At 37.6% G+C, this 14,894-nt stretch overlaps 1 protein-coding gene across 1 annotated transcript; it reads right to left on the bottom strand.

Moving 5' to 3' along the window:
* Positions 1–7,271: 7,271 nt before the first annotated feature.
* LOC145898094 (ubiquitin-conjugating enzyme E2 R2-like) lies at positions 7,272–14,307 on the bottom strand. Its single transcript, XM_082986531.1, has 3 exons — positions 14,032–14,307; positions 11,703–11,927; positions 7,272–7,472 (listed from the first exon to the last, which is right to left on the bottom strand). Exons 1-3 carry the CDS (start codon positions 14,299–14,301, stop codon positions 7,272–7,274), a joined length of 696 nt encoding a protein of 231 aa, XP_082842657.1. The 5' UTR covers positions 14,302–14,307.
* Positions 14,308–14,894: the final 587 nt, after the last annotated feature.

The raw sequence follows: 14,894 nt of genomic DNA, 5'->3' as shown, positions 1-14,894 counted from the left end.
TACAAGCTTTATTATACAGTGGAAAACGCTGGTACTCCAGTATTGCTTTTGTGGTTGCACAACGTATGTAACTATGCGATTTCAGCACTTGTCCATTTTGCAGTATATGACTTTTCGATAAAAAATATTTCTTTTCAGTACAAGCTTTATTATACAGTGGAAAACGCTGGTACTCCAGTATTGCTTTTGCGGTTGCACAACGTATGTAACTATGCGATTTCAGCACTTGTCTATTTTGCAGTATATGACTTTTCGATAAAAAATATTTTTTTTCAGCACAAGCTTTATTATACAGTGGAAAACGCTGCTACTCCAGTATTGCTTTTGCGGTTGCACAACGTATGTAACTATGCGATTTCAGCACTTGTCTATTTTGCAGTATATGACTTTTCGATAAAAAATATTTTTTTTCAGTACAAGCTTTATTATACAGTGGAAAACGCTGCTACTCCAGTATTGACTTTGCGGTTGCACAACGTATGTAACTATGCGATTTCAGCACTTGTCCATTTTGCAGTACATCACTTTTCGATAAAAAATATTTTTTTTCAGTACAAGCTTTATTATACAGTGGAAAACGCTGGTACTCCAGTATTGCTTTTGCGGTTGCACAACGTATGTAACTATGCGATTTCAGCACTTGTCTATTTTGCAGTATATGACTTTTCGATAAAAAATATTTCTTTTCAGTACAAGCTTTATTATACAGTGGAAAACGCTGGTACTCCAGTATTGCTTTTGCGGTTGCACAACGTATGTAACTATGCGATTTCAGCACTTGTCTATTTTGCAGTATATGACTTTTCGATAAAAAATATTTTTTTTCAGCACAAGCTTTATTATACAGTGGAAAGCGCTGCTACTCCAGTATTGCTTTTGCGGTTGCACAACGTATGTAACTATGCGATTTCAGCACTTGTCCATTTTGCAGTACATGACTTTTCGATAAAAAATATTTCTTTTCAGTACAAGCTTTATTATACAGTGGAAAACGCTGGTACTCCAGTATTGCTTTTGCGGTTGCACAACGTATGTAACTATGCGATTTCAGCACTTGTCTATTTTGCAGTATATGACTTTTCGATAAAAAATATGTTTTTTTCAGTACAAGCTTTATTATACAGTGGAAAACGCTGCTACTCCAGTATTGCTTTTGCGGTTGCACAACGTATGTAACTATGCGATTTCAGCACTTGTCTATTTTGCAGTATATGACTTTTCGATAAAAAATATTTTTTTTCAGTACAAGCTTTATTATACAGTGGAAAACGCTGCTACTCCAGTATTGCTTTTGCGGTTGCACAACGTATGTAACTATGCGATTTCAGCACTTGTCCATTTTGCAGTACATCACTTTTCGATAAAAAATATTTTTTTTCAGTACAAGCTTTATTATACAGTGGAAAACGCTGGTACTCCAGTATTGCTTTTGCGGTTGCACAACGTATGTAACTATGCGATTTCAGCACTTGTCTATTTTGCAGTATATGACATTTCGATAAAAAATATTTCTTTTCAGTACAAGCTTTATTATACAGTGGAAAACGCTGCTACTCCAGTATTGCTTTTGCGGTTGCACAACGTATGTAACTATGCGATTTCAGCACTTGTCTATTTTGCAGTATATGACTTTTCGATAAAAAATATTTTTTTTCAGCACAAGCTTTATTATACAGCGGAAAGCGCTGCTACTAAAGTATTGCTTTTGCGGTTGCACAACGTATGTAACTATGCGATTTCAGCACTTGTCCATTTTGCAGTACATCACTTTTCGATAAAAAATTTTTTTTTTTAGTACAAGCTTTATTATACAGTGGAAAACGCTGGTACTCCAGTATTGCTTTTGCGGTTGCACAACGTATGTAACTATGCGATTTCAGCACTTGTCCATTTTGCAGTACATGACTTTTCGATAAAACATATTTTTTTTCAGAACAAGCTTTATTATACAGTGGAAAACGCTGGTACTCCAGTATTGCCTTTGCGGTTGCACAACGTATGTAACTATGCGATTTCAGCACTTGTCCATTTTGCAGTATATGACTTTTCGATAAAAAATATTTTTTTTCAGTACAAGCTTTATTATACAGTGGAAAACGCTGGTACTCCGGTATTGCTTTTGCGGTTGCACAACGTATGTAACTGTTCAATTTCAGCACTTGTCCATTTTGCAGTATATGACTTTTCGATAAAAAATATTTTTTTGCACTAAAAGTTTTATTATACATTGGAAAACACTGGTACACCACTATTGCTTTTGCGGTTGCACAACGTATGTAACTGTTTAATTTCAGCACTTGTCCATTTTGCAGTATATGACTTTTCGATAAAAAATATTTTTTTGCACTAAAAGTTTTATTATACATTGGAAAACACTGGTACACCACTATTGCTTTTGCGGTTGCACAACGTGTGTAAATGTGCGATTTCAGCATTTGTCCATTTTGCAGTATATGACTTTTCGATAAAAAATATTTTTTTTCCGTACAAGTTTTATTGTACATTGGTAAACACCCGTACTCCAGTATTGCTTTTGCGGTTGCACAATGTATGTAACTGTGCGATTTCAGGACTTGTCCATAGGCCTGATGCTCTTTGGCATTGTTATTGTTTAAGAAAATGTGCACTGAATTTGCAGAATGAGGTTGACACTAATCATCCTGAAGAGGAAAAACGCATCATTGCTAAAAGCACATTTGATGGACTGATATTTACAAGCATAAATATGGTTTCACTGTGCAGAAGACTTCTGGACAATGGCCTCAACTATGTGTGTCTGGGAATGCTGACACATAAGATGTAATTGTAACGGGTCACTTATTGAGGCTGGCTGAACCTGTTGGCCGGGCCACAGGGCTGTAACTGATTATTGCAGTCTTTACTCGTTTCCAAGTCGAAATCTTCATCAATGAAAGCATTTATTTAATTCGTGTTGGAAAACGGTTTAAACACTGTTTTTCAGCCTACCAATTACAGCCTGAATCAAAATAGAATTAGAAATTAGTATTAGCACACGTCTGTGTTTTCAAGCGTCCCTCCACAACCGAAGACACCACACGTGATTGTAGACTCGCAGTTCCCAGCCATGTGCCCCCGTCTTAGACACTTGAAACACAGTTCCTTGGTGCGAACAAATGCACGTCGTTCGAGTTCGCATGTTGACTCATTTCACTTATGAACTCGGACAGCGCAACAAAATTTGCTCGGCGGCCTGTTTGTTTCTCAATTTCTGGGGCCTTTATAATCCAGTTATACTGCATCGCTAGAAGCACACTTGATTTCGTGCAGAAATGTGCAGCACTTGTCCATTAAAACAGACAGTCTCATTAGACCATCTGGGTTCCGTTCCTTAACGTCAGGGGTGCCCTTTAAATGTTGCTCACACCGATGTGCTATCACATGGGGCTGACCGAACTCCTGGTGTAATGTCTGCCATGCCTGCTTGTACCCTTCTTTTGGCTCCTTGGAGTTAAATCACTCCAACCTTTCGCGAACATGATTTTCACAATGCTATTGCAGGAACAGCAGACGCATATCGTCATTTGGAGCTCTTTTTGCAATATACATGTCGAATTGACGAACAAACGACCAATAATTCAGTGGATCACCGTTAAACTTTTTAATGACAGGTTTTGGTCAAACTCCTGCCTTTCACGCCGGTAGTCGCCTTTATAAACAGTGCTTTCAGGCAAAATGTCGCTGACCGACATCCTTCCACACAAGTCCATCATATTCCTAAAATCCAGGTCGAGGTGGGGCAGGAAGTCACGTAGTGGACCTGCACCTTCTTTATTCATCATTAAATGTTCGGCCCTGAGGTAACTGTTCCGCAGCAGCTTTATAGCATCGGCTAGTGTTGCCTTATTTTCGGCCATATTTTTTTTTCTTTTTTCACAGCAGCTTCGTAACAATCAATCACTTTGCAGACGAAGCGACAAGCAAAATATGTCTTAGTGTTTAAACGGTGTAACGGGCCACTAATCTGGCTGAACCTGTTGGCCGCGCCACAGTGCTGTAACTGATTATTGCAGTCTTTACTCGTTTCCAAGTCAAAATCTTCATCAATGAAAGCATTTACTTAATTCGTGTTGGAAAACGGTTTAAACACTGTTTTTCAGCCTACCAATTACAGCCTGAATCAAAATAGAATCAGAAATTAGTATTAGCACACATTCAAAATTTCAAAACACATTTTTGCCACGTTGACAGCTGTGCACATACAACAAAGGTAGTGTGACGTCATATTTAACAACTTATTGAATTGAGTGGGGAGCAAGTTCACGAGAAATTCTTACAGTAATGGATGCAGTGTTTGCCAACTTGGTAAATTTCATTTGTAATTTCTTGTTGCAAAACAAACAAGTAGTAATACATATATTTTCAGATAGCTTTGATGCACAGGAATATGAACCTAGACATCCATCAAGCTGCATTTGGCATAACCACCATCACACAAAGAAAAGCCGTAAAAAGAGTTCATGGTGGAAATACAACGTATGGGGTAAAAAATGCATGGACCAAAGTTTACCATGAACTAATTCACAAAGTAAATAAATAATACACGCACTTAACAAAAAAATGTCACTACAACATCACAGATACACTATAAAACACACACACATAAATTGTTTTATGTATAAGCTGCAGACAGTTGGCCACTGTTTCGACCTAAAAGGTTTCATCAGTGCAGCTGGTGTGACTATCAGACGACTTTGCTGACCAAACGGCCAAGCAAAGACTTCCACTTTGTGGTGACTATACAATCACCGTCATCCGTTGGGTACTCTGCAGTTTATACACAATTCATATTATTGGCTCCACATTGCTTATCATAAAAACCCTACATTTTTTTAATTCCCCTTGTAGGCCAGTTGAAAACTTGAAGAAGTTATATTTTTATATTTAAATTTTGCAAAATTATGACCCAACATCTTGACCAATGTTAGCAACAAATGATTTAAAATATTGGAAATTTCTTCTCTAGGTAAAGTAATCTTATCAGTTAGCGACTTTATAAGCATTTTTAGTGACCCATCAGACCCTGCAACAGGTGAAAAAATTGATTTTTTTAGCTTGTTTTCCGGTTTCAATATTGTGCAAATAGTACATCTTTTGTAATACAATTTGAAAGTCTTTTGGGAAAAACCTTTTTCCTTGTTTTTCCATTTTTTGTAAAAAAATTCCATTTGGTTTTTCCTGGCAGTGCCTTAAACAGATCCTCATGCTTTGTTTCATTATATTGTTTAAATCCCCTGTGAAGAAGAATCCCTCCAATGTATTCCAGGATATCTAAAAAAGGTAAATGGTTAAAGGAACATTGTGCATGTACTTGTATCACAGATTGTACAAAATTTCACCAACCTGTGTCACGTTGATTCCAGATATAGTCGTGGTTTGATGGCTTTCTTTGCTGAAGTGATTTAAAATTGTGCCATGAACTTTAATTAAAAGCATTGCTGCTTGGCTTTGGGGCATGTCAAAAATGTTTGAGGCATTTTTCCATGTTTTAGAATACATCATGTAGTTTTTGATGTGCTTTTTAGCTTGTAGTGAAGGTATAGTGGAATCCAGTTCTGTGTGCTTTTCAGTCAATTTTACTGCATTGTTATATATAATATTTATTTCCTCGTCTGTGGGTGGTGAAATACATTTTTACCTAAAACCATTATGCCACTGTAATGTGGTGATAGTTTCATTCTAGAGTAAAGTGATTTAAAACTTTGCTCACAGCTACTACAGCCAAATAAAAAACGAGATAAAAAAAACGTATTAACGTATATTGAGATTTGCAAAGCATTTATTTATACGTAACAGAACAATTAGGCTCCACTTCTTCCACCTCTTCTTCCACCAAATCTGGGCGTGCAATTAATACAGATATTCGTACAGAAAGACAAACGTTTTCACTTCCCTGTCTTACATTGGTGGCCTACGACCTCTAGTAAAACAAGACGTCTACGGAATTTCGTCAAACTTTAGGACCGGAAAATGCATACGTTTACGACATCATAGGGAATGCTGCCAGTGCCATGTTGAATAAAGTCAAGATGTTACTCCGTAGTATGTTTGAGAGATTTTTGACGTAACATTTTTTGATGTGATAGAACAATCAGAATGGCTGCAACGGGTAGTCCTAACATCAAATCGAGACAAAGTATGGATGCCAACGACACAAAGCGCCTTTTCTGTGATTTTGAATGACACGAATTATTTTCGAGTGATATCACAGCTGTGTGCTGTGATTAAATTTGTGTTCAACGAAATTTCAGTATTCTGTTTTCATCATCCTGTATTCACTAAAACAGGAAAAATCGTGAAAAATAGCTACCCAGCTAACTGTTGAAGAATACAAGCCTAATGGAATTAACTATGCATATATGATTGTTTTTAATTAGTTATTCTACGGCGAACAATAGGCCTGTTTACATGATCGGGACTATCTCCGTTTACATGATGAAGTTTTATTATACAGTGGAAAACACTGGTACACCAGTATTGCATTTGCGGTTGCACAACGTATGTAACTGTGCGATTTCAGCACTTGTCCATTTAGCAGTAGCCTATATGACTTTTCGATAATAAATTTTTTTTTTCAGCACAAGTTTTATTATACAGTGGAAAACACTGGTACTCCAGTATTGATTATGCGGTTGCACAATGCATGTAAATGTGCGATTTCAGCACTTGTCCATTTTGCAGTATATGACTTTTCGATAAAAAATATTTTTTTTTGTGCAAATTGTATTGTACAGTGGAAAACACTGGTACTCCAATATTGCATTTGCGGTTGCACAATGTATGTAACTGTGCGATTTTAGCACTTGTCCATTCTGCAGTCCTACATGACTTTTCGATAAAAAATATTTTTTCTGTGCAAGTTTTGTTATACAGTGAAAAACACTTGCATTCCAGTATTGCTTTTACGGTTGCACAAACTTTTTAAGGTGACACACTAAACGTAGACAAACTTGTATGCCATTACTTTGCTTCATATATGTTCTTGTAGCAGGAGGGTTGGACGGCCTTACGTTATGTAAAATATGGGATTACTGCCGCAATCAACAAATCACAACGTTTAAAATAATATAGCCTAAGCTACGGGAAAAATTTGTCATTTTTCAAAAATATTATATCTCAGAAAATAAACACGTACAATTTGGCCAATTGGTCAAAGAACGGCACCCTAAACTTCTAGTTAATATGAGGGATTACAATTGTGTTGGTTAGCTCTTGTAGTAATGCACAGTTTTTAATTTATCAATTGCAAGTTTCTATTTTACGCGGCTGGGTTGAGTTATTCCATCGTTGCTGTCGTTTTCACCCAAAATTTCGTCGTTTTCGTCGTCGAAGTACTCATCCACGTCAAATGAACACTCCGAAGAAACATCGACGCTTGTTTTTATGCAATATTCTTCTACTGTTGTTGGGACAACAACTCCATCCTTTTCCGCGGCTATGCGACTTTCTCTAACCTTAAAGTAAAGCTAATATATTTTGGGCAGAATTTCAGGTCAACTGGACTACAGAAGCCATATGCTCTACCAACTAACCGACATCCTATACGTTTAATTGCAAATTGTGTGCTTATTACCATGATACTCTTCAACGGAAAAGAGCTACTGTAACATCAAAAATCACTCAATCAAGAATAATACTGCGTTATACAGTACTTATTTGAATTATTGCAACACAATGCCAATTTGGTCTAATTGACGTAATAATGCTATAGAACTGCTTTCCTTCTGCTATGCTTAGTCAAACCAGAGACTACAAGTAGAGACTGAATACTGCGTTTTTTTAGATTGGTTCCGCTTGATGCACCTGGTAACTTCGCGGTAGTTTTAATGAAAATGCATAGGAGAAAGTGGGGTACTCGCATGTTTTTTCGCATTTGCGTGATTTGTAGGCCTTTTGATTTAGTTTTGGGCTTTGGTGCAACTACTACAATACTTCTGCTAACATATTATGTAAAACATCAGCCGTCAGGCAGATATACAGGGCAGAGGTAGCGATTGCATGAGACACTTTTAGCGCAAAACTTACTGATGCCCAAATCAAGTTTTACCAGTATACATATTATTACAGTTTACTGCACAGGGACGACCCAGGTCTATACTTTTTTACTGTAGTGACTGGTAAGTGGATACAAGGCTGCTTTGTGATTCAATATAGGCCTGATGCTCTTTGGCATTGTTATTGTTTAAGAAAATGTGCACTGAATTTGCAGAATGAGGTTGACACTAATCATCCTGAAGAGGAAAAACGCATCATTGCTAAAAGCACATTTGATGGACTGATATTTACAAGCATAAATATGGTTTCACTGTGCAGAAGACTTCTGGACAATGGCCTCAACTATGTGTGTCTGGGAATGCTGACACATAAGATGTAATTGTAACGGGTCACTTATTGAGGCTGGCTGAACCTGTTGGCCGGGCCACAGGGCTGTAACTGATTATTGCAGTCTTTACTCGTTTCCAAGTCGAAATCTTCATCAATGAAAGCATTTATTTAATTCGTGTTGGAAAACGGTTTAAACACTGTTTTTCAGCCTACCAATTACAGCCTGAATCAAAATAGAATTAGAAATTAGTATTAGCACACGTCTGTGTTTTCAAGCGTCCCTCCACAACCGAAGACACCACACGTGATTGTAGACTCGCAGTTCCCAGCCATGTGCCCCCGTCTTAGACACTTGAAACACAGTTCCTTGGTGCGAACAAATGCACGTCGTTCGAGTTCGCATGTTGACTCATTTCACTTATGAACTCGGACAGCGCAACAAAATTTGCTCGGCGGCCTGTTTGTTTCTCAATTTCTGGGGCCTTTATAATCCAGCTATACTGCATCGCTAGAAGCACACTTGATTTCGTGCAGAAATGTGCAGCACTTGTCCATTAAAACAGACAGTCTCATTAGACCATCTGGGTTCCGTTCCTTAACGTCAGGGGTGCCCTTTAAATGTTGCTCACACCGATGTGCTATCACATGGGGCTGACCGAACTCCTGGTGTAATGTCTGCCATGCCTGCTTGTACCCTTCTTTTGGCTCCTTGGAGTTAAATCACTCCAACCTTTCGCGAACATGATTTTCACAATGCTATTGCAGGAACAGCAGACGCATATCGTCATTTGGAGCTCTTTTTGCAATATACATGTCGAATTGACGAACAAACGACCAATAATTCAGTGGATCACCGTTAAACTTTTTAATGACAGGTCCAGGTAAGTAACGCTCCTCCACCTCTGGGTTTTCATAACCAACGAGTCTAGACTTCACCTTCGCGCTTGTGCGACGGTACGGTTCTCGGGTAGTAGATAAAGGGTGATAACATGGGGTTTATAGACAGGGTCTTTTTCACACGAATCTGAAGGCACATTAAACTTCGACGTTTTACCAAAAGGGGTTCAGGAAGTAGTTCACGGATAGGTTCCGAAGGAACGTACGATACTCTACCATAACTAGCTTGTCGTTCTAACCTGGTATGGGACCCACACAAAGACTCTTCTTCCCAAGCTTCCATTTCGACTTCCTCCAAATCCAGTTGACGTTTCTTCTCGTCCAATGACTGACGTGCTTTTTCGACGACAATGCGTCGCCTCTTTTCGGCCTCCTCTTTAGCAGCCAGTCGCTTTTCTTCAGCTTCACGTTCAGCCTTTGTAGGTTCTCAACCTCTTGCTGGTGAGCCAGACGAGCAATTTTTACCTTAACTCTACTGCGATGTATTTCACTTCGCAGGGAACTCGATGTAGACCCAACTGAGGAGTGAACAGAACGTAAATCTATAGTTTAAGGATCTTTCCCTTTGGGAGATGGCAAAGGATTTGGATTCAGCGAAGCAAACCATTGTTTAACTCTTTGGTCAAACTCCTGCCTTTCACGCCGGTAGTCGCCTTTATAAACAGTGCTTTCAGGCAAAATATCGCTGTCCGACATCCTTCCACACAAGTCCATCATATTCCTAAAATCCAGGTCGAGGTGGGGCAGGAAGTCACGTAGTGGACCTGCACCTTCTTTATTCATCATTAAATGTTCGGCCCTGAGGTAACTGTTCCGCAGCAGCTTTATAGCATCGGCTAGTGTTGCCTTATTGTCGGCCATATTTTTTTTTCTTTTTTCACAGCAGCTTCGTAACAATCAATCACTTTGCAGACGAAGCGACAAGCAAAATATGTCTTAGTGTTTAAACGGTGTAACGGGCCACTAATCTGGCTGAACCTGTTGGCCGCGCCACAGTGCTGTAACTGATTATTGCAGTCTTTACTCGTTTCCAAGTCAAAATCTTCATCAATGAAAGTATTTACCTAATTCGTGTTGGAAAACGGTTTAAACACTGTTTTTCAGCCTACCAATTACAGCCTGAATCAAAATAGAATCAGAAATTAGTATTAGCACACATTCAAAACACATTTTTGCCACGTTGACAGCTGTGCACATACAACAAAGGTAGTGTGACGTCATATTTAACAACTTATGTTGTTTACAAGGCAGTTAAAAAGGCATGTAATTAAACATAAAACAATTCTGAACAACTGTTGATTTTTTAGGCAAATTGCGCCTAAAACTGGCAAATAATGCTTACACACTATTCGCAAAGGGAAGAAAACAACAAAAGACATTATGATGACTGGTATGAAGTTCCGGCACACCAGTAGTCTATTCGTTATGATGAAAAAGTGTCGCATGCAATCGCTACCTCAGCCCTGTATATCTGACTGACAACATAAATTTTGTCCCAATATGTTTGCAGATGTATTCTAGTAGTTGCACAAAAGCCCAGAACTAAATCAAAAGGCCTACAAATCACGCAAATGCGAAAAAACATGCGAGTACCCCACTTTCTCCCATGCATTTTCATTAAAACTGCCGCGAAGTTACCAGGTGCATTCAAGCGGAACCTATCTAAATGTTTTCGCAAAACACCTTTATCGTTTAAAAAAGAATAAGATTGATTTTAAATCTAATTTAAATTTTAAAAAATCAAGTTTATTATGTTTAACATTTTTGCAAAGTTATAACTTCATACGTTGTGTATTAAATTATTTGTGTCGTTGGTACGTGCGCAGTATTCAGTCTCTACTTAGTAGTCTCTGGTCAAACTCAGTTGTTCAGGTTTATGTGTTTGTGCCACTTGTAGCGTGCTTTGTAGTTGGTATTAAGTTTATTATACAGAAGCTAAAGTTACATATTTTCTATTTGAATAAGCATGAACAAGCAACATGAATCTGATTGGTTTGATGATGTTATTTGTATCTGGCTCAAAACTCCGGTAAGCACATTTTTATTGCCATAATATCAGTGAATGGCTGGGATGATAAATGTATGTTTTCTTGACTGAAAACCGTGTTGTGAAAGTGTTATTGTACGTGCTAGTGAAAGAGCTACGTGTTTGTGAACGTGTCCGTGTGCCAAATACACGCATTTTCGGAAATTGAGATTTTATCTTGGTGTCGCGGCGGCACGGTGCCTGACGCACAAATTCTGCCGTTACAGCTACCATAATCCCGAAGCTTCATAGAAATATTTGTTAAATGCTATAATAATTTATCTAATTAAACAGATGAAAGTTTGTTTTCTTCTAATTGCCTATTGTCTGTATGGATAACGGTGACCCAGTAACAGATTTAACATAAAAATGTTTCACGAAACAGACGACTCAGGATTATTTATAGTATTTTCTAATTAAACAGCAGTTAATTTACCTGCTGTTGTACAAGCTCTTCATATTTCTTGCTTTTCATATCTTTCCATTCTTTAAACATAACCGACGCATCAATATTTGCGGGTGACAGGGTGTTTGGTTCATTGAGAAGAGATATAATGCTCATCAAAATTGTTCGAACATTTTGTGTAGGATTCCATCTCTCTTGCGGAAGTTCCCCAGCTTGGGGATCATCTACTGGTTGGTGCAAGATTGAAATACACACCTAAGTGAAGATAAGTAAATTTTAATGAAATACTTAAAATTTGTGTTTTCGGCCTATTTTTTCAACCGATACCGAAAGTAATAGTTGCGATTTCGTGTTTTAAATTCATTCCTGCGAATATACGAATGCTTTTTTTTACCTGCTTGTTACTTATTCTTTACGGTTAGCCAATTATTTCTGTAGCCTAAATTTTAAACTTGAAAAACAAAACAAAAAACGATTCATCTAAAATGTGTTTAGACGTCACCTACAAACGTAGAATGAAAGTAACTCCACAAAAAGCGACAAGAGATTGCCGTTCGTCCTGATCTTTACACATTAAAGTGTACTTAGTGTCTTTTAAAGCCTTAGGTCGCAGTACTTCAGGAGCAGTGAAAACGTTTTCAGGACAGGTTCTATCGGAATGTTTTGGAAATCGAGGCTACGTAAGACATGTACGTAACAACCAAGGTTAACACAAACGGACTTCATACCTAAAAATTGAAAAACGTCTGATTCCTCGTGTTTTATTGGTTTTTAAACAAGTGCCCTAAAAAAAGTTTTTTCATTGCAGTGGAAGTTGAAAGAACATTTGTGTAGGTTGTTTCTGAAAAATTTCATAAAATATAAGACAATTTAACTTTTGTGTGTAAACTTTTGTGCGCATTTTTTTAATAACGTGGTCATTAGAAAACGTCCAGCACCGCTTCATTATATTCCGATAATCTGTACACGCTTAGACACGTAAACTAAGCACGCTAGTCCAAAATACGTTTCATATAAAAAGGACACTTGCATTTTCTAAGACACTGCTTGTATAATTAAGTTCAAAAATTAGAAATAAGCACGTTATGGTAACCCCAGTTCCATTTCATTTACGTTGTAGTAGTTAGCACAAAAATAAAATAATTTGTTTGCTGTTGTTTCTTTTATACAATTAATATAATGCGATTGAAACTACCGAAAAGTTACGCAGCGGAAACTTAAGTAAAACTGCCTTTATGAAGAAATGTAGAAGATTCAGTGATTTTTTTTAAAAATGGCGTTCGCTTATAGAAGCTACGTATTTTTAATTTTTTATATCACATTTATGGAAACTGGTATTTCGAAGGTTAAAATCTCTTTTGGCTTTTAAACAACACAAACGCTAAAATCATTGTCAGTGTCTGTAAAAAGGAACGGGAACATTGCACACCTACAAATGTCTCGGGTTTGAGTTGCTCACTCAGCGTGCAACTCAAACCCTTCGCACAAGACTCGCACAAAAAACAGGCCTTCCCAACCTTTTAGGTGTTGCGGCCAACTTTTATATGAAGGAGGTTATTGCGGGCTTCAAACTTTTTACCAAAATTAAATACCAATCAAGTCCGTTGTTTACCGTTTTTACTCGATTGTAGGTCGTGAATTATAAAGTTTTTTACCCCAGCTTTTGGGCGGCTTACAATCGGGGGCGGCTAATATTTTTTGATGAAGCAACTATATTTTATCTGCAGCTCGGTGTTTCATTGAAATTCACCATTAGATCCGTCTTACGTTACGATACTACAACAGAGGTTGTATCGTACAGGGTTGTCAGCGTAATTTCCAATTTTGAGCCACATATTTGGTGACAATACTTGTTGTGGCGCATTAAACATTTCCTTTGAAAATTTACGTGCGGCTTACATTCCAGGGCGCCATTGTTAAATTTTTTTTAGCAGGCCTGCAATAAAGTATTAAAACACGCGGGAAAAAATAAAAACAACTTTGATATTACCAAATCGCGCGAGAAGAAATATAAACCATTCATATGCAACGCGGCAAAGTCATTTTCCTAACCTCGGAAATACATGTTTTAATTAATGTGGTCGAAAGAAAACGGTGAAAATCATTGTGATTATAGGGCTAGTATGGGAAAAGATACCCTGGCGCGTTGAATAGGAATTCATATTTCCTGACAACATTTTACTAACATGTTAAACCGGTTAGTTTTGTTTCATGCATACACAAACGTAATGCAAGACAAATATTTAATTTGTCTGGAAAAAAGGAATACTATCTTAATAATCTGTTCTTCTGGCACATATAAAATAAAGGAATACTATCATTAACTTATAACAATGCAGTCATACGCATCTTAACTTACTTCACCGTTTTCATATACGTTGGGATGCCATATACGTGATATAAATCTAAATGAAGGTGGGGAATACGGATAATCTCCAGGAAAACGGATATGCGCTTTGAAGTATCCGCCTTGAAATAATGTTCCAGGTGGGCCAAATATGGCTACTTGCCAATCGAACAAATTGTTTTCATCGACAAGGGTAATTCTAAACCCTTCCAGAGGTTCTTCTTGCAAGTTTTTAAGTTCCTTCGATAAAGCTTTTGCGGAGCTAGCCATTGGTAAAGCCATGATGTTACTAACTATTTGCAAGGAACCTGCTGAGGTGTTTGGTTTGTCATCCATTGTTTCGTAATACTAAAAACTGTCTTTGCTTATTGTTGAGCTGCACAATGCTAAAAGCAATAGCAAATGACTTGTGGAAGACCCCAATAGCCAATAGGCTTCTAGGTTACTACCGCAACCCTTAAGTATTGCACTACTAAATCATTTCCAAAAATACTCTACATAAACAACCAAAATTCCTTTCAAATTGCGATAAATGTTACAATCAAAATGGAAATATATTCCAATTGAAGATCTAACACGTCTCGTTTTTTTCGTAACATTAACATAAAATTTCGTTTTATGTTACTGTTATGCTGCCATGCAAAACATAGTTTATACGAAACCGACCTTTTGGCACAAGTTAACGTGAATGTATTACACCTGATGACTTATTTGCTTGAAGCCAGGCAAGATTTAGCCTTTCAAAGCCAATCTACCGACAAGGTTAAATCAAATCAAGTCATTTGTTTTTTCACAAAAATCTACTATGCGGATCAATGACAAAAAGAGTGGCGGTACCGATAAAAAGAAATAAAGTGCACGAGTCACGGTGATGG

This window comes from Ascidia mentula, chromosome 4 (genome assembly GCF_947561715.1).
Source record: "Ascidia mentula chromosome 4, kaAscMent1.1, whole genome shotgun sequence".
NCBI lineage: Eukaryota > Metazoa > Chordata > Ascidiacea > Phlebobranchia > Ascidiidae > Ascidia > Ascidia mentula.
The sequence above is the reverse complement of the archived record's forward strand: the minus strand, read 5'-3'. Positions and strand labels throughout refer to the sequence as shown.

Coding starts and splice junctions, on each gene's coding strand:
- LOC145898094 (XM_082986531.1), bottom strand. CDS start 14,301: ATGGCTTTACCAATGGCTAGCTCCGCAAAAGCTTTATCGAAGGAACTT. Junction 11,928..14,031: donor ACGTATATGAAAACGGTGAA/GTAAGTTAAGAT, acceptor ATCTTCACTTAG/GTGTGTATTTCAATCTTGCA. Junction 7,473..11,702: donor AAGAGCTTGTACAACAGCAG/GTAAATTAACTG, acceptor CTTTACTTTAAG/GTTAGAGAAAGTCGCATAGC.